Source organism: Scomber scombrus, chromosome 11 (assembly GCF_963691925.1).
Source record: "Scomber scombrus chromosome 11, fScoSco1.1, whole genome shotgun sequence".
Lineage (NCBI taxonomy): Eukaryota > Metazoa > Chordata > Actinopteri > Scombriformes > Scombridae > Scomber > Scomber scombrus.
The window spans coordinates 18,282,791-18,303,605 of NC_084980.1; the positions used below are offsets into that span (position 1 = coordinate 18,282,791).

The 20,815-nt window shown below is 38.0% G+C and overlaps 2 protein-coding genes across 2 annotated transcripts in view; one reads left to right on the forward strand and one right to left on the reverse strand.

The window, feature by feature from the left end:
- Nucleotides 1-3,656, forward strand: part of pth1r (parathyroid hormone 1 receptor) — a 44,862-nt gene extending 41,206 nt beyond the window's left edge. Inside the window, exons 8-13 of the mRNA XM_062428908.1 lie at nt 338-398; nt 1,834-1,900; nt 2,055-2,149; nt 2,663-2,804; nt 3,075-3,116; nt 3,208-3,656. Of these exons, the coding sequence (XP_062284892.1) occupies nt 338-398; nt 1,834-1,900; nt 2,055-2,149; nt 2,663-2,804; nt 3,075-3,116; nt 3,208-3,570 (770 nt within the window). The 3' untranslated portion in view covers nt 3,571-3,656. The remainder of the gene's footprint in view (nt 1-337; nt 399-1,833; nt 1,901-2,054; nt 2,150-2,662; nt 2,805-3,074; nt 3,117-3,207) is intronic.
- Nucleotides 3,657-7,660: 4,004 nt separating this feature from the next.
- tmie (transmembrane inner ear) lies at nt 7,661-19,897 on the reverse strand. The gene is made up of 4 exons (XM_062429504.1): nt 19,787-19,897; nt 16,492-16,609; nt 15,140-15,289; nt 7,661-7,959 (listed from the first exon to the last, which is right to left on the reverse strand). The coding sequence occupies exons 1-4, from the start codon at nt 19,895-19,897 to the stop codon at nt 7,661-7,663; spliced, it is 678 nt and encodes a 225-aa protein (XP_062285488.1).
- Nucleotides 19,898-20,815: the final 918 nt, after the last annotated feature.

Sequence of the window (20,815 nt, forward strand, 5' to 3'; positions counted from 1 at the left end):
ATGTAAGATATTTAATTGTTGAAGGGACAAATTAGTATGCATTGACGTTTCACAAGAAATACAAAGGAAATCCCTTGCTATTTTTGTTTTAATAACTAACTGGAGACCCTGGAAACTAACTCATGTCCATGTAAAAAAACAGCATGAATATGGATGGGCTTTACAGTTCCTGCATTGTACACACTGTGCGTATTAGTTACATAAGCACAGCGCATACAATGTGGATGCTGTGCTACCTATGTTCTACCCATATGAGAACATTATGGACTTGTTGTATGGAATCATAGAGTAATATCACGCAGTGATGGCGATCTTATCATGATTTTATTTTTTTCAGGAGTACCAGCTATGTTTGTGACAGTTTGGGCAACTGTGAGAGCCACATTTGCAGACACAGAGTAAGTGATCTGCATAATAATCTTGTTAAACTTCAATATGGGAATACTAAGGTCATAGGTTCCTTGAAGGAAGGAAGGCAGGCACAAACAGTTAATGATGGAGCACATTTTGCATCAATGATTTCATTTATTGATAGATGTGAACAGAAATACCACATACAAACAGCAGCATTTCACACAGGTCTGAATTTCAAGGACTTAAATTTACAAAGGCTAGACTTCACAATTCACAAATCATTACCAAACATGGATTTATATAGATTAAGAACAGGTTTGAAATCCTTGTAAGAAGAATTTAAAAAGAAACTTTTGTATTTTTCAAGCTGGACCATATTTTCCCATCATTTTGTGTCTAGGTGACTAATGGAGAAACAGTTGGAAATTGGTCCAGTATCAAGCGACAATGCTGAAGGTGGCAACTATGAAACCGGCTGCAATATAATCCGATGGGGGGCAATTGTGCCCTGTCAATATACGTCCCCTAGCTTGTTTTTGCCACTGATACGCCTAGATTGTTGTTATAGGTGTTACGGAACATTATGGAAAGGACCACACTGAGTTTGTTATTGTGTCTAACCAAGTCTCGCTGAAGGACAAGTCTCATTTAGAAATCTCATGAGAGTTGAGTTATTGTCAAAAGCAGCTTGATATTCAGCCATGCCTTAAAAATATTTTAGATAACACTAAGTTAAACTTTCTATAGTCCAACACAATAACTCCTCCTTCTGTGGCTGAATATTGAGCTGATTTTGATAACAACTTTGATTTTAGAATGAGACTTCTATTTGAGCAAGACTTGGTCAGACACAGTAACAAAAAGACTGGATCAAGTGAAAGGTAAAGTATGTTTCCATAATGTTGTCAGAGATTTATAATAACAATCTGAACCTGTCAGATGCAAAAACAAGCACTTTTCGTGGACATAAATACACAGAGCGCAATTGCCTCAAAGGATTACATGCTGCTTCCTGCTGGCTGCAGAACTCCTACTCAAAACTGGACCACTTTCAAAAGTTGTTGTCTCCATTAGTCACTTAGCCACAAATGATAGAAAACAGAGTGCAGGTTGAAAAATCCAGCAGTTTCCCTTTAAGTGGATTTACCTTCCACTTGTGAATGGGCAAAGCTCAGCAGGCAAAACTGAAACCAACTTGGCGGGCCCTCAACATCCTCTGACTGCCACTATCTGCTTCCTCCACATGGGCTCTATGGAACACTGAAGACTTTAGAGCTGAGAGCTCACAGCTAAGCTACTATCCAGCAGCTGAAACGCCATGTCATTTGAGAATGGATGTCATATCATTTTGTGAAATTATGGCAGTGATCATTAGAGATACCAGAGTGGAGCAGAGGGATCCTGGATTATCACTCTTAGCAACTTGATCTGAACTTATCTCTTGCTGATCCCTATTTTGTTGCTGTTTGTCTACTGCAGGTGTTGGGATTTAAGTGCAGGCAATTTGAAATGGATATATCAAGTGCCTATCCTGGCAGCCGTAGTGGTGAGTATATGTGCTGCTTGCTACTTTCCCCTGCTGTGTAGGAAATGATAGTATTTCACAGCACCTGTGGCGTTACAGCATCTGGATAAGACACCTTTTTATGTCTATAATGACACTTCTTAATTATACCATTATGTTTCTATTTCCTATTCAGGTTAATTTTATGTTATTTCTGAACATCATCAGAGTCTTGGCAACTAAACTACGAGAAACAAATGCTGGAAGGTGTGACACAAGGCAACAGTACAGGTACTGAGTAGTAGTATTGTGTTAAATGATTATTTACATTTATCAGCCTTACTTGGGTAGCTGCTTCTTCTGATTCATTCATCATATGACGCATTCGTAAACCACATCACTGCCAGTGTGATAAAATCATGAATGCCTTTACGCAGACTGCATTTGCATCATGAGATAGTCTCTAAAATGACGACTGCAATTGGTAGATAACAATGTACCTTTGCTGCATGGAACCAAAGTAAGGCTGCAACTAATGATAATTAGCATTACATATTATTTAGTGTCATATCATATAATTACATATCAGTACTTTGAAATTAAAGAATGTTTGGCTTTTATGATTCATAAATTATTTTAAAATACATTTTCTGTTGATCATTTAATTGATTTATCAACTGAGTTGGTGAGCTCTAGATTTATAAAAATGTTTAGCTCTAAACTGTACAAATGGTGTGAAAATAGGTGGGTTTTTGGTTGTTTGGTTTTTCCGAGATTATAAAATATTACTATTGTGTATTACAGAAAACTGTTGAAGTCCACGTTGGTGCTGATGCCACTGTTTGGCGTCCACTACATTATATTCAATGCCATGCCTTATACAGAAGTGTCTGGGGTTCCCTGGCAGATCCAGATGCACTACGAGATGCTGTTCAACTCCTTCCAGGTAAAGCCACTGCGGTTAAATGCCAGCAATGCAACTGTAACTCCAGGTTCCCACGTGAATATTAATGAACCCTTTCAAGTTTAATTAATCTTATTGACCTGATCAGGATTTAATTAAGATAACGAGAAAGAGAGAGGTGGCCGGTGATTAAACATATCATATTAAATGTCCAGTAATACACCTAAAATGTCATATCAAGCACATACTTAAGATAGCTGCCCTGGAAATTCAGAGATGAAGCAAGTAAAATTATCCTCTTGTCTTTTCCAGGGATTCCTAGTAGCGATTATCTACTGCTTTTGCAATGGGGAGGTAAGAACTCAAAAAGTTAAGCATGTTATAGCAAAAATTGCTGCATAATATTTCAGCTCTTACACAACTAAATAATTTCTTCTCTTCCAAGGTGCAAGCTGAGATCAAAAAGTCCTGGAGCAGGAGGACTCTGGCCCTGGACTTCAAGAGAAAAGCTCGGAGTGGCAGTAACACCTACAGCTATGGACCTATGGTATCACACACCAGTGTTACCAACGTCACCGCCAGAGGACCACTGGCCCTCCACCTCACCACGAGACTGGGGCCGGTGTCTGTGAACGGGCATCGGAACCTCCCCGGGTACGTGAAGAACGGCTCTGTCTCAGAGAACTCTATACCTTCATCGGGACAGGAGCTCCACATCCCCGAAGAGGAGCATTCTGCTCATACGCGACCCTGTGAGGACGAGAAACCCTCACCGGTGGTGGAGGAGGAGAGGGAGACAGTCATGTGACCTCAAGGGCGCTGTGTGTAGGGATACAAAAAAAAATCATGAAACAGTCTCAGGATGGTCTGAAGGGGAAGGCTGCATGCACCAACACTGCCAGTTTTTTCTCAAGGCATAAAGGGTGTATCACTTTTGTGAGCTGGACCGCCTTTATTAAAGGATGATGACCCTTACAGTTGTGGCAAATACTCTCAACTCTTTCACAAAGCACCTGCCACAGTGAATGTGTAAAAGGCCGAAAACAGACTGCCATGTCTTATTTCTTTTCCACTGCCATAATTGTTATCTTTTTTTTTGTGTCATGTGCTCAGTTTTTGTGCATAAATCAGACTGGGGTTAATTAATTGCCAGGAACAGCCTTAATCACATATTTAAAGCCAGGTGGATCTTGAGTGCACTTAGTGGCACATGTGTGTGTAATTTCAACAGATTGAATTTTAGGATTAAGTCGGTGTGAGTCAACTAATTGTAGGCTTGGTTTAAAATAATTTTAATCCTAGCTTTTTTGAGGAATCTGTTCATCTTTTCTGGCTTTTGTTCTGCATTGACTTAAATCCACTTCAGTGTAAAAGGGAAGGTACTCAGGTAATTGAAGTCCTCTGTTGTTGCACACCTATTTTTATACTTTTAAAGTGGTGTTTTAGCATGGTCAGCATTTCTCTCCAGAGGATGTTGGTATGTTATATAAGGCTGTGTTCATTTTTATTTCTCGAAATGTACAGTTTCTGCTGTTTAGAATGACCCAGTATTCATCTGTCTAACAACAATAGATCTCATAGAGTTCAAATGAATGTTTCATATTCACATTCTCTCCCAAAATACCCTGACACACACACACACACACACACACACACACACACACACACACACAAACACATACACTCGCACACACACACACACACACACACACACACACACACACACACACACACACACACACACACATGTACACACACACGTACATACATACATTCACACAACATGATGCCAAAGTAAGAATATTTCTTTGAAGAGCATCTCACTCTTTGGATTCGGTGTTAGCTGAGGTATAGGAGAGCTCTACGGTGTTCTTCAAATTTTTCAAAGGAAAAGACCCCACTCAAAAAACACAGGGCGCAGGAAACGGTCATATTTTCCATTGGAATGTTAATTAAAAGAGGAATCCAAGAAAATCTCAGATTCCCCTGGAATTCCAAGAGTGACATTTTTGGTGGCTATGAAGGAAAACCCAGAAATGAATAACACAGTAATTTTTACAGATGGTCCAGTGTTATGCTGCTTTTTGATGTATATACAAGTCACAATGTTTACAAAGATCAGAAATACATTCTAATTATGAGCTAATAGTGTTCATGTGTATGAATATGTTCAAAAGCTATGTTTCAGTGTATTTTTTTTCATGTGTTCGTTTACAGAATGTTTGCAATATTTGATTATGTATATAGTCCAAAACAAAACTGAATATATTTACAGGTGTCAGAGGGCATTCAGACAAGCATTTAATGAAGCATTCCACAAGGTGTTATAAACTCTGTAACTTGTAACTTACTGCACTCGACCGGCATGGTTCACAGAAGGTTAAGTCACATTATCTATTATACCAAAGAGAAAAGGCATGATCTGCTGCCAGAGAAAAGGGGATTTTGCAGCATTTCCTTGTGTTTTCATCCACCATCTTGTTTACAGCAACCAAAAAGTCTTAAAGGTGCAGTAAAATTACCCCTCCAGAAATATTTGCTACTGGTAGCTAGTGTAAGAAAATGTCAATATAAAAGTGTTGATATACACCCTCACCCACACACACACAGATTGAAGTGTCTTTTTAAATACTCAGTTTCATGTGCACAACAGTGAGGCATGAGAAAACCATTAACAAACCCTCAGTAGCTTAGTAACAATTGACTGAGACCATTAATATTAAAGGCAGTCTTGTGGCTTTCAAATCCTGCACTTGGATTTTTGACTTAACCATGGAATTAGTTTTCACATCCCAAGAGCTGAATTAGTCGCCATTTGGTTTGGACTAAAAGCTCTGACAGGCATGTGACTCAGATCAGATTTGAGCTCCTTGCCTAAATGAGATAAAGGAGTTTTACCTCACAGTTTAGCTTTAGCTGATACATGACCAAAGTTAACCCTATGTACCCAATTAACTGATTCCCAGATTTGACCCACCTGTTGCTAGATCCATTAAGATGTTTGGTTTGATTCAATTTCCAAAGGTTAAAGCCTGGTCTGCTGCAGCTTGTACTCCTTCAATGTCTATCCAGCAGTTTTCTCTGCATGACTAGATTTAGATAACACTAAAATTAATTCAAACTTTTGCTGCAGATTGCTTTGTGATAAACCACGCAACTTTACAAACATTATTCACAATGCAGATGCTTATATTGTAAGTCTGGTAATATTCTATATTCATGTTATATTAAAAAAGACCCCATGAAAAGACCAAAATCAGTAATGAAGTGATTAACAAGTAATGTCTCTGCAGCCAGAGTCTGATATTCCTCTGTGTCACAGACCTCCATTGTTTCCAAACACTGTCAAAATGGTGCCACATAGGAGCCACACTATTTCACAAGGTGACATGTTCTTTCAATATTACGAACATGGGAAGTGTAGTTTATGTTTAGTTGATAACAAACACTGTCATAAATACTCACTAGTACATAAAATGTGTAGTATGTGGTATTCCACAGCTGAAAATAGTCCCCACCAAATGCACGATTTACTGCTGAGGTTTGTTTTTTGTTTTGTTTTGAATGAAAATGCATTTGTATGTATTTTTATATTTGAATACATTTGTTAATTAAACAAAAAGATCCTCAATTTTGGGCTAAGAGAAAAGGCAGTATAGAGAAATATTAATGTATTAAGAAATACTGACACATAGGTCTTTTAATGGTATTTTTTGACAATAACAAAAATGTAGGATATCACCATTTCATTTTTAGAAATATCCACATCACACATTTGAGTCAGACAGCTTCCAACCGTTCATTTACGGCTGGGCAGATTGCTGCGCATTTTGACTAATTAGCAGTCGAATTCTGAGAAGTGCATTTTGGCCCTTAAGGGCCTCTAATTGGACCCAACTTGAACATTTCCATGAGGATTGGTCATGCTACATGCCACATTGATGTAGAAAGAAAAAAACTGAGGTTAAGCGAAACCTTAAGCACTTGATAATATAGTATCTTACTGTCACATAAGATGGATTTCTCATGTTGTACTGGCTTCTTTGAGCAGGTATTCTGGTATTCTGAGTGTGCAGCCCATTCAGGAGTGCAGCTGTATTACATAAAACATAAAAAAACCTGCAGTTGAGATGAGGTTATTCTACAAATCCAATCTGGCTTTCTGCTAATTGCCAAGTAAACATTATGTTAGTGTTGTGTAATCCAGACAGTTTCTAGACATCTTTAATTATAAGGGTGGGCGGTATCAGAGCATGAAAATCTTTCATTAAAAAACACTTGGAAAATTATATTTGAGCACTTTAATACCCTATAATACAGTATTTTGTTCTGATTGTATCATGTAAAATGATTGTGTTTTGGAATTAAGTGTACAGTAAGGCCAATAATCATAGAGCTAATGTATTTTGTTGTTTTCAAATACCTCTCATGGAAGTATAAAAGTGTGTTTCATGTCTTTATTTATCTTGTGCCGAAATGTACTCTGTGGAGCAGACATTGGTCTTCATGCTTTAGATACAGTATGTGGGCAGTGTTTGCTAAGATACATCTAACCTTCTCATCACTGCATAGTGATTTAGGCACGTTGTAGATATCAGTGTAAACTTGGAATAAAATTAAAAATGATGTTTTCTGGTCTCTAATGTTCGTCAGTGAATTGTGAATAAGACAATAAACCTATAATTTTACTGTACAGTGTTGTTAGCAGGACTGTGTTTGTGATCTATTCTTTCACTAGTTTGAAGTTTGAAAACAAAATATCAATAAGGCATTTTTATGTAATAGTTTTATTTACTTTAAATATATTATTTTACAAATGTCATATTAAGAAAGAAGAAGAAAATGCTGTGAAAAATGCAAAATTATCCTTTTCAGTTTTTGTCCATGGAAGGCAGAGGTCACTTTTGAGCTTTCTTGGCTCCCCCTTTAGCCCCTCCTTTGCTTCCTTTTTCTCCTTTTTCCCCTTTTTCCCCTTTGTCCCCCTTTTCTCCAGATTTCTTCCCTTTTCCTTCACCACCTTCTTTGTTGGATGCTCCCTTTTCACCCTTCTTCTTTGCTGATGCATCGTTTTCATCTCCTTTCTTTTCTTTGGCACTTTTGCCCTCCTTCTTGCCTTCCTTGGTCTTCTTCTCCCCTTTATCAGCATCCACTTTCCCGGAGACTGTTGTCACCTCCTCCTTTTCTTCCACTTTTGCAGCTGCAGGAAAACAAGCCAAAGAAGGTTGAAAGCATCACGGCAACAACAGGTATCACCAGGATCCTGCCTTTAACAGTAACTGGAAGCCAGAATTTAATCCAACATAATGTTGTGCTAAGTAGGTTGCATGAAATGAAGGAACATCTGTTTCTATCTGTTCTAATAAGCATGGTCGATTTACTCTTTTAATGGGATTGAAGAGTTTCCGCGAATAAGAACAAAAGTTTACAGTCAGATTCATATGTTTCAATAGAGATAATGTCTTTCTCATTATTCTTCAAGAGGTGACATCCAGATGTACATGACTAACAGAGGTAGTGATGATAAATATCACCTTGAAGTGAAGGGACTGAGGAAACTGAGCAGAAGGAAAGTACACTTAATTAGTAAATATTTCCAAAAAGAAAAATCTGTTTTGGACCTAAGGGCATAGGTCAACATTTTAATATGCTTATTCACTTTCTTGTTGAGAGTATGATGCCACACTAATATCTGTCTGGTAAGGCAACAGCCAAACACCAGTTATAATAGCTGAGCGTAGAGACTGGAAATGGGGTTAACAGCTAGCCTAGCTCTGTTCAAATGTAACAAAATCCACCCACCAGCACTTCTAAATATCACTAATATCACATGTCTCATTTTAATTCGTACAAAAAGCGAAGCATAAAATTTACTTGATGTGCTTACACCAGGCAACCAGAGGTGACTTTAGTGTGACAGGAAGTTACTGTACTCCACCAAGAAATAGTCTAGCACATAACCCTCTATAAAACCAAAACTTGTTTCACTTTGGTTTTTGTACGGAAAAAACAAACAAGAAACAATTAGCTAATTATTTTTAGTGAGCTTTGCAGCTGCTGGTAATTGGATTTTATTACCTTTGGAGCCTGGCTAGCCATCCGGTCTTTATGCTAAGTAAACCTTTCGTTTCATATTTAATGGACAAATATTAGAGTGGTATTGATATTCTCAAGTCACTCTTGGCAAGAAAGCCAATAAGTGTATTTTCCATTTTCCAAAATGTTACTACTTCTGCATTATATTCTCTAACAGACATTACATCTTATCTGAAGCCCAAACCTGTCTAATTATGCATAAAATTATGTATGCGAAAGTAATCTTAAAACAGTTTGACTGCATGTGGAGATTCTGAACTCTTAAATGTCCAAAAGCTATTGACCTTTAAATGCAAAGTATACCGTGGGCTGCAGCCTCCTTCTTTTATAAATCTAATTATAATGTTGTTATGCTTCATTTAATTTGTTTGCATCAAGGTGTCTTTGTTTTTACATGAAAGCTAACTTATAAAGCTAACCCTCCTTTACAGAGAAAGAAAAAATAATATATTTTGAGATATTTTCAAATCATTTCTTGGATCATTTAAGCCCAGAGCAGTTTCTTTTAATAGATTTGACAGAGGAATTCTCTAAATGAAAGGTTCACCCCAAACAACAGATGATACAAAGCTAACAGATCCCCAAAACATGTAACAGCAGCCTCAGGCGAGATTTAACCAATTACACCTGACTGTGATATAGATCTAGAAGAAGAAAAATTGAGTCATTTTACACTTCAGCAACTATTGTTTAAAGACTGTGAAAATTGCTCAAAGAAAAGACTGCAGTTGAGGCCAAAAGGAGCTCCATAGCTTTTTTTCTTTCTTTTTGTATTATTTTTTCAGTAGCAAAGCAAACATATTCCCAGTGCTCTGCAAATGCTGCAGACTCAGAGACACTAAATACACAAACGAAGGCCAAGAAACCAAATGACAAACACAAACCAAATGTCAAAAGTTGTTGTGAGGGGTAATCCAAGTGACTTAAAACAATCAACCAACCATCAAGATGTTTATGAATAGATTTCCTTGAATTTTGGCTGATTTCTGAAAATGTCTTGCACTCTTATCCTTGTGCATTTCTCTTTCACTCACAAGTCTCTTTTTTTCTTGCCTCTTTTCATCTTGCTGTTTTACATACCAGTCTGCTTCTGACAAAACTTACAGAGATGATGCATCAGTACTCCACACACGTATTTCTATTATATGCTACTTTATAAAAAGTAGTTAAATTAACAATCTAATAAGTCTTATACAATAATAAGTCTGTCAAAGGGGCAATTTCTTTGCACAACAAGCACATTTACTTCATACTAAAAGTGCACTTTTCTAAGCTTCTCTATCTAAGTAGTATTTGGAACACAGGACTTTTAGTTGTTAAAGAATGGAAGTAAAGGATCCATATACTTCTTTCAAGAAACCTTTTGTTGTTTACACACTGGTTGTGTATGGCAGTGGAATGATGAAAGGTTAGCATCACCTTCTACAAAAGGCCCTGACATGCACACCATCCCTAAATGTCAAAAAATCAGCTCAGTCAAAGCTGGTACAATTGTTTTGATAAAAACCCGAGGGCACGGTGCATTTTAGCATTGTGACATTTAGAAAAAAGTGAGTTCACTGTGACTGGGACAATATAGTTCATTGTCAGAATCTGAGACATGACGCTAATATCCTAAATAATGCCTGTTTTTTTTTTGAATGATTTTGTTTTCTCATCCTGAGGAACAGAGTGAGACTTGTAACCGGACCAAATTCCTTTTCGCAAGTCTGTCACTCATCAGTCGGTGTGCTCTGAACCTCAAACAACCTTTTCCTCACTGCCCCTTCAGAGCTATAGGCGGCAGATGTGTAAAAATGTGTTTGGGTTGTTAAAACAACAGCTGCAACAGTTTGGCGACATTGAGTATTTCTTCTTTTCCAGCTGCTTGGAATTATGGAGTCTGCACTATAGAAACAGCAGGTCTGCTGAGAGTTGATAGATAAGTGAGGGCAGCAGATAGGAGGTTTTGATTCACAACTCGGCCTTTTCAGTCCCTGTGTTTTCGTTTAATATTGTTGTGAGTGTTTTTGAGGGAGATGATGAGAAAGGTATGATAAAGACTAACAACGCAGCAGCTTTTTGTTCCTTCCTTTTGTTTGTCTCACTGTGTTTGCAACAGATATTGGCTGTGAAACTGGAAAGGCTCACCACTTTTTTCTCATATTTTGCCCCAGAAGGTTTTAACAGCTCGGTAAGTATGTGTAAATGGAGGCACAGAGAAATTCTCAATGGGGGTGTCAAACATCTTAAAAAAAAATCAGACTGCCTGACTCTTTACTTATGCACAACACATACCTTTTAGTAGGAAAAATATATTCATGCACACGTCCAAAAGATAAGAGTGTGGATTTCTTGATATATTTAAATACCTGCTATGTTTTATTTGATGTTGTTTTTAACTGATTGCTCTGAAACAACATTTAAGTTGCTTGTCATGATTAAGCCCTCATTTTAAAAAGAAAGTTATGCTTGTGAATTTAATTTTATCTTAGTCCCGACTAAGGCACTTTAAAATCTATTATAATACATTCACTCCTTATTATCGCATGTGGTCATTTGATTTTTCAGATATTGCATAATAGTGATAACAATATGACATAACCAATGCAGAAAGGCTGCAAATACTATTTGCATATTTGCATGTATTTCTATGTTTCCCATCTCTGAGTTAATCCAGAAGCAAACATTACATTACGGTTTGTTTGGAGTTCACGGTTGAGAGCAGCTGATCGTCCTCAGTCGTTATAATGGCTGCAGTCAGTGTGCCTCCCCTTCAGCCCTTCTCCAGGCCATGCGGTTGACTAGTTACTTCTATAGTCACGGAAGAGGATTTACTCCAATGCATTTTAGATCAGCTGTCTGTGATGACACTTGAGATATGGATGCTCATGCCACAGTAGGTTTATCATGTGATGTAATGTGTTTTTCCCCCATCTAATGCAGATGTTATTTGACACAGTTATCATGCTGGAAAAACGTATTGACAACTCAGTGCCTTTTCTTCCATAATAAAGACACAATAACCAACAAATGCACTTGTGCGCACGAATGCATAATATGTCCACAAGAGAAACAAGACAAGGCAGATGTCAGTCTCTATATGTGTCATTGTTCTAAACTTGAAAAAGCCACAACTAAGTAGCTACAATGGCTTAGATACACACCAGGCCAGAGACACCAAATTCCTGAGAGAAAGAAGAAAAGTAGAAACAAGAATATTTAATCATAGATGAGACCAGTGTTGACATCAATGATCATGTTCCATTTACACTAGCTGAAGATAGTGTAAATAATTTAGTTTAATCAAAGCTAAAGAGATGAACACAAAGCACATTTGAAATTAGGCATGCGACATGCATTACCATTTTCACTGGTGACTGTAATAGCAATTGTATGTGTCTCAGAAAATCAAAGTTATCAAAGTAATGTTCTTTCACATTTTCTCTCATATTTTCATGCAAATAAACATTGTCTACAGTATCTTAAAAACATCCAAGCTTTAAGAAGAAGAAAGCCTCACAAGATACAAAAGTCCAACCCCAAAGAAATAATATGTGCAAATATAGTACAATCTGTATTTTGCAGCTACAGTAAATGTTACATGCTACAGTTTTGTATGACACACAGTTACTGCTGCACTATATTTAGACTATTGAGTAAATTGTTTGGGTAAATTCAAATCCGTTCTTTATTTAACTATATATTTCAAATGACATGCTCAGCAGTTGAACAAGAGATGCATGTTTTTGAGTTCCACTTACAACTATAAGATTTAAGGACAAGTCGGACTGCTGTCTCACCAACTGCAGGATAGATGGTCGATAGATGCATGAAGCATACTTTTAGAATGGCTATCAATGTATACACTATGTTTTTAAGTTTCCAAAGGAAGATGAGCGCAGAAGATAAGAGAGGAAAAAGTCATCCTGTCTCTGGCAAAGTGAGGGAGCTGGGGTGCTCCTCGCTGACCCTACTGACTGAAAGCTGGCTCGTGTTAGTACTTTGAGTTTGGACCTGCTCAGAGACTGTCTGTACTGCAGAGACTTCTGGGGTGGCTAGAAGAAAAAGGGAAAAGAGAAGAGAAGAGAAGAGAAGAGAAGAGAAGAGAAGAGAAGAGAAGAGAAGAGAAGAGAAGAGAAGAGAAGAGAAGAGAAGAGAAGAGAAGAGAAGAGAAGAGAAGAGAAGAGAAGAGTTGAGAAGAGAAGAGAAGAGAAGAGAAGAGAAGAGAAGAGAAGAGAAGAGAAGAGAAGATTGTAAGATAATTATAACAAGGCAGTGAGTTTTGAGAGGTGACAAGCAGAGACAGCAACAAGCTGAGAAATCAAAGCTGCTGTAGAAAAAAAAGAAGCTGACCCCCCTTAATCATAAAGTGGGTCCACAACAGAGAAAAGTCCTGAAAGACCCTGTAGATTTGACAAAATGAAATTCTGGTATTAAATACACCTCTCATACAGTGCCTACAAAAAGTATTCACCCCCTTGGATGTTTTCCACTTTTATTGCTTTTATAAAATGTGGCTTTTGTAAAGAAGAATTTACAAAAAAAATGTCAAAGTGAAAATAGATTTATACAAAGTAATGTCCTTTAATTAAAAATATATAATGTAAAATAAATGATTGCATACATATTCACCCCCTGACTGACCTAACTCAATAGAGGTCCAGCCAACTGGTGATAGTAGTCTCACAAATAGTGAAATGGAGATCACCTGAGTGCAGTGAATGTGTCTTAAGTTATTGTAGTATAAAAACACCTGTTTCTGGAAGGTCCAGTCACTGGTTCATCAGTACTCCTACAATTACACCATGAAGACAAAAGAACACTCCAAGAAACTCCAAAAAGAGGTTATTGGAAAAGTAGAAGTGAGGGGATGGATACAAAAAAAATTCCAAGTCACTGAACATCCCCTGGAGTTCAGTTCAATCCATCATTCAGAAATTAAGGAATATGGCATTTGTGTAAATCTGCCTAGAGCAGGCCGTCCTCACAAACTGAGTGACCGTGCAAGAAGGAGACTGGTGAGGGAGGCCACCAACACACCTGTGACTACTCTGAAGGAGTTCAAAGCTTCAGCAGTTGAAGTGGGAGAGACTCTGCAAACAACAACTGTAGCTTTATGGAAGAGTGTGGAGACTCCGAGGTCAACAGGAAGAAGGTTTATTGGGTCTGATGAGACCAAAATGGAGCTTTTTGGGATCAAACTAGACGCTGTTTGGCTGACATCAAACACTGCACATCATCACAAACACACCATCCCCACCGTGAAGCATGGCGATGGCAGCATCATGCTATGGGGATGTTTCTCAGCAGCAGGCCCTGGAAGCCTTGTAAAGGTAGAGGGGAAAATGAATGCACTAAAATATTGCAAAATCTGCAAAAGAATTTCGACATCTGAGAAGATTTATTTTCCAGAAAGACAATGACCTGAAGCATACAATGAAAGCTACACAGAAATGGACCACACGGTGAATGTTCTGGAGTGGCAGAGACAGAGCCAGACCTCAATCCAACAGAGAATTTGTTGCTGGACTTGAAAAACAACTGTTCACGCCTGTTGTCGAGTACCCTGACAGAGTTTGAGTAGTTTTGCAAAGAAGAATGGAGTAAAATTGCAGTGTCCAGATGTGTAAGCCTGATTGAGACTACACACACTCAGTGCTGTGATTGCGGCCAAAGGTGCATCTACTAAATACTGACTTGAAGGGGATAAATATTTATGCAATCACATATTTTACATTATATATTTTTAATTAATTGACATTCCTTTGTAGAAATCTGTTTTCACTTTGACATTAAAGAGGTTTTCTTGTATATTCTTTTTTTAAACGGCCAAATTATATTAACCATGATTCAATTCAAACATCCAAGGGGGTAAATACTTTTTATAGGCACTGTAGGTAGAGACCCAAATCTAAACTGCAGTACTGCAGAAAACTGGACAGGAAAGTTATTCCTCCTAATTTTGAAATCTCTCATGTGTGCGTTTGTATAGAGCAATCACAGACCGGTCATGAGGGACTTCATGTACTCTGTGCAATTTATTGATGTCACACCTCTTCCCTGTGTTAAAGTTCAAACTGTTTTCAAACATTTATCTCCCATTTTCTCATTTGGAGCCATCATCATTTGAAGTAACCTGTGCAGAGTATTTAAAGAAGCAGCAGCACAAGAGAAAATAAGCAAAACATGAAGGAAAGCACCACTGTCTACATCAGATCAGAGGCCGTTGTGTACCTTAGTGAATATTACCAATTTAATATAGTCTTATAATTACTGAAAAGATATCAGCTAAAGGTACTTACATCCTGGGATCTCAGTCAGTTCATTCAGAGGTGGCACTGTCTCTAATGTGTTGGCGTATTTCTTTGCAGCCTCTCTCTGTGCATGCCGTGCCTCAATTTCCTTTTTTGTCCTTGGGATTCGACATTTGAATATACAGCACAGAGTGATAACTAAATGGAGAGAGAGGAGAGGTTGTTCAACAGATATGTTATTCATTGCAATGTCATTTACAAGATAATGATGAGTTGGAATATTTTAACCTCTGAATGCATACAGACTTGATATTTTTGAAATCTAATTGCTATCTTTCAACATAGCCTATTATATGTGTTTTTATATATGTGCAGATTACTACTATGATGCTTAATGAGTGACACTTTCCGAAAACAAATGCAAACACAGTTATTAAACAATCATTAGTGGTCACTTTTGGTCATTGCAACATAACTGGCTATTGCCTGCTACCTGCATATCAAAAAACCCTTACCGACCATAGGATCTTAAATACCTATAAACCTTTTGATCATTAAAACAATGATTTCAACAATTCTGAGAATTTGACACACACTCACTGCGACTTGAGGGTGTGCTTGGCTAATATTAAATAAATGATACAGCATACTATTTGGTCCCCGGTGTTTAAAGACCTGAGGTATGTATTTAAGGGTTAGGTCAAAAACAATAGGTAAGTTAGTTAGTCAGAATCAGAAAATGTGACTGATGCTATGTTGGTTTGGATTGAGAAACATCCACATTTTGACTCAAGATTTGTCATTTTGATTCAAATTAGACAGATTGTGAAAAGCAAAGCGAGCTCTTTCCTTTCTTTGTTTTACAGTTACGATTTTTACTTTTATTTAATCCTTTATTCAAATAAATGGTTTCCTTGAGTGGGATCTCTTTTTTAAGAGAGACCTTTTTACAAGAATCAATATACACAGTTTAGTATGGACAGCTAATTGACAGGAACACATTAGACATTGGTTCCACATTAAGAAAAGCAATTACGAGTGATTGCAGATACATAAGTACAGCCTTTTAAAATCTTCAAGTGATATTAAAGAGTGTAACTTTAAGAATATTTTGCTGCTTATTTTCATTGTACACAACACGTTTGAACCCACTTTTTCAGAGTTACGTGTCAACAAGAGGTACGACTACTTGGATGACTCCCAGAAACACCAGAGTGATCCGTGTCTCGCTTGTCAATATATTAGTCACTGCACTCCTATCCCATGGTGCTTAATAATCACACAGTGGACCCATAATTGTATGCACAGACTTCTTTGGCCTTTGCCTGCAGTGATATCTTAAGATAGCAGTATTTATTTCAAGAAGATGACAACAATATGAATGCATGAGATATACTGACCAACTGCTAATGCAAACACTGAAAAGATGCCGATGACCTGCCATAGCCGAAGCCCCCAGAAAACAACAGTCTCTGAGTTGACGGGGTCAGGCTTCTTTGGGGGATCTGTGGGTAAAAGCTGTGGAAAAAAGAGAACACTTAAAATAAGACAAGTCTGCACAACACAAATAAACCTGCAGATATCGGCCTTACAGTGGAGAGAAAACCTCACAGAGTAAAGTGAGTGGGAGTCAAGCTTTACATCATCTAAGACTTATGCTCAGCTTTCTCTGTCATACTTTGATCTATGCCAGCTAAGTAATTAGTGTAAGATTTTTCAGTCACTTCTTTATCTTCCTGACTTGAAGGACAAATGAGTTAATGATGAAACCTTTTTGAATCTAATATACATATTACAGTCATAGATTAACACCATTCAGATATAAAAGAAGCCTTTGAAGTCCTTAAAAAGCCACAGATTCCCTAATCACCTGTTATCATACGTCACGTGGTCAAGAAGTCCAATGCTTATTTCAGTCTCTCATCCTCAAGCACTTGTCTGACGTTTTTATACAACCTCACCATACAATCTGCACTCAGTTTCAAGCCCAAAATGCCATACTTTGTGGGAATGGTTGACATATTGTTTTTATGTACTATTTATCTATTTAGGTTTATGACATTTAACTGAGCTGACATACAGTTCCTGATAAACACAAGGACTCCAAGTCAAAACCACAGAGCTGACTTGATCAATGACTTGAACTTGATTTTTTTTTTATTTTACTCAAGGCATGAGCAAAATGTAAAACAAAAAACAAAAAAAGCTCTTTCACCACCTTAATCTTACCAACCAAAGAGGTGCTGGTCTACAAACATGACCTGCATATAACCAAGCAACCTGAGTTTGCTTGTTTTTTGGAAATGTTTCAGCATTTTCTCTGAATTCTCACAATCATCACAGATGTCTTAATTCTTTCCTGCACAACAATTCAGTTGATAACGCCCAAAACAAACACTTATCCCACAAAACACCTCTCTGCAGAGCTGGGGGTAAGGGAAAATTATGCACAAAGAATGCATGCGTAGGTGTGTGTCTTTGTTTTAGATCAATGGCTTGGATCATATTTTGGTGGAGACAGCCAAGCATCGGTTCCCTGATAAAAATCATTGAGAGGATTTCACCCTGCCTGCTGTATATTGATCGATCCCTCGATTGGATGATACAAGCCTGTTTTGGAAACTCTATACTTAAGTCCGTAAAGCAACAAGCGATGGATCAGAAAATGGACACTTATTACATTTGCTGCCTATACTGGTAGCTCCATTATGTGGTGAAACAGAAACATGTTCTAAGAATAAGACAGGTAGTAAACACCAGGGGCAAGAGGCTCTACAGAGGATAAGAAAGGAAATGGAAAAGGTTTGCTTTGGTTTAGGTAGAAATTAACTAAAATACTTTTGTCAAATAATAATGTGCAGGTGTTTGCACATGAGTTATTAATAAGAAAATGTTTCAGGAGAGTACATGTCTTAGTACATGTAGAGGGAACCAAATAAATCAGATACCAAAAACTCTCTCTTTCGTGCCTTGTGAGAGAATCAGCACCAGGGCAACACAACCTGTGGTTGTCGGGCCTAATTTGGCTTCAGCATGCCAGCATGCCAAATGTGACAGTACATGCTGCCTTCAGGGTCTCTATACTGTTAGTTTGCAGAGGGCACAAGAGGGGCTGTGAAATTTAACAAAGAATGTGCTTGGGAAATGGTCTGAGTTTACAATTGTGTTGATGCATCTCCCACAACAGGATTAGCCTTAAGGAGGATATTTAGCACTGCCCTTAAATAATGACATTTTTTTGCTTTAAGAATGATTATGTAATACTAATTCCTTTCCTCTTGAGGGGCATTTCATGTGGTAGGATTAGTTGTTGTAAGCCTCAAGTTTTCTTTTGATGGAACAAACAACAGATTCAGAGCCATACTGACCTAAAGTTACCTCATCGTCATTGTTAAATACCCAAAATGATGACATAATTTTGTTTGTGGGTTAGTTTGTTGGATAGTTTGTTAGTTTGTTTAATTACATATTCAATGGCATGTTTGGATATTCTACCCCAAGTAAGTGTTTTGTTTTGTTTTTCCCAGAAGATCCTTAAGAGACTTGCAAAATTAGTATAAGTGAATGGAAGATTCACATCTAAAAGTAAAAAATCAGCACTGGGACCTCGGTTGAGTTATTAGACATGTACAGTAATACCAAACGACTAGTCATGATTTACAAAACAATGTCAAAACAGAGGCATGCCATGGTTACAGTATTTGGATTTGTGTTGTTTAAAGCCACTCTCATCCTCTGTGCTCTCAGCTGAACAGAAATTAGCCTTCATAACAAACCAAACAAACAAAAAGTATAACTCATGAGTTTTCATAGTCTGACATTCGACTACACACTATAAACATTACAGTATGTTTATCCATCAAGCATCTTCTGTTTCCAACTCAATCCTCACTTTTTTCACTTTTAGAAAACACTCATGCGTCATTCAAGCAGCCAGATGGAGGCTATCAATAGAAGTTTCTTGCACTTTCCCTGACCCTCTATAATAGGCTCAAGTGTTTGTTTGCAGCAGATCAGAGTTCAGTAGATGTGGATGTCACACTGTTTATTCAGTCATAAAAAAATAAATATAATCCAAGCTTTATTAAAACTGTATCCAGGAACATAATCTTTTGTATTATTCACAATCAATATTTTCCCAGTTTCTGAGTTGTATTACATTTTATTTCACCACTCGATTTATTGCAATGGCATGGTTAATTTATTTCTACAGTTTTGCTTCTAAAATCTCAATAAATACAACCACAACCAATATTAATTTTAGAAAATGTTACTCAGTAGTGTCACTACTATGTCAATTCTCTATTTTAGCAGCATGCATTTTTATTAACATAAACACAGGATTTCAGTTGGTATTTTCAGATTACTGTAGAAGTCCTGTTCTGCAAAATGTAACCATCTATACCTCAGCCCCAAAGCAAAAACAACTTCCTGCCAGGACATATTACATTCACCCTTCTTTTTGCACCTAGAACACGCATGTGGGTTGGCTGTTACATGTAACACAATATAATGTATCAGGTTTTAACATTCACTCTCGCCTCGTCACATAAGGCAACAAACAAGTCTGGCAACCTAACAATAAACACGGATTACATAAAACAACAGACCACCTGCCCCCCATCACAGAATAATCCTCAGGTTATTCCTCAGAGGAACCTGTGGAGGACATAGTGATGTATCAGGCTCTCTTACCTCAGGATCCGGGATCTGGGAGAACACGGAGGACAAGCACTGAGACAACAGCACTGCTCCCCAGCCCCGCAGTAGGAGCTGAGGTGGGCATACAGGCTGATCCCCAACCATTCTCTCCCCTTCTTTCTCCCTGCAGCCACCCTCCCCCCCCCCTCTCCCTCTTCTTCTTCCTCTCTCCCTTTTTCTCTCTGTCTGCCTGCCTGCACTGGCGCCGTTTACAGGACAGGACCACAATGGCCCTGGGTGATTAATAGTGACTATGGTGCTGACGGTTTCCTCCCATCCACAGTTGTCTGCTGCTCTTCTCCTCTATCTCAGCCTCCTTTCCCACACACTGCAGGAACCCGAAGGCACACCAGCAGTCACTACTGCATGCGGCTCAAGGCTTTCCCACCACAATGGAGGGAGCCAGCTCTGCAGTTAGGGTACATTAATTAATTAATAGAGCTGGTGTGGTTTACAACCAGCTCATCCTGCTGTGGATAGGGAGTTAACTACGAAGGGGGATGGGCAGTACTGTTAACCATGAGGTTGGCCTGCGCAGGACAGGGAAGCAAGTGGCTGTGAGCGTCATCATTTTTATGGCCTCAGAGTCAGAAATCTGGAGTCCTCACAGCCTCATCCCCTCAGTGTGGCAAAATGTGAACATCCAACATCCAATTTTTTTCTATATGCACATGCCTAAAGATAGAACAGGAGTTCGAATTAAACCTTTTTTTTTACCTGCAGTTGTTTGTCTTAAATTCAGAAATATTTTCAGGTTTCTGGTTGCTGCTTTGGTTTGTGACAATCTCTTTCTATTATGTCTACAGGGATGGAAAGTTGTTTTTTTTCCTATGGAAGAATCAATGCCTCAAACTCTGCCTTCCAGTTCAATGTAAATTGTTTTATTTCATTCTCTTTTTAGAATTATTTTTTTTATTACTTACCAGAATAAAACAAATCACCACAAACATCCTCTGCACTACTGCACAAGCAAAAATAAATACAAACAACAAACATACAAACAAACAAGTGGAGAAACTTCAA

Excerpts from the sequence above, each read along its gene's own strand:
- tmie (XM_062429504.1), bottom strand. The coding sequence starts at position 19,897 with ATGGTTGGGGATCAGCCTGTATGCCCACCTCAGCTCCTACTGCGGGGC. Across the intron at positions 15,290-16,491 it reads AGTGTTTGCATTAGCAGTTG|TTATCACTCTGTGCTGTATA; the intron begins GTCAGTATATCT and ends CTCTCCATTTAG. Across the intron at positions 7,960-15,139 it reads ACTGACTGAGATCCCAGGAT|CTGCAAAAGTGGAAGAAAAG; the intron begins GTAAGTACCTTT and ends GTTTTCCTGCAG.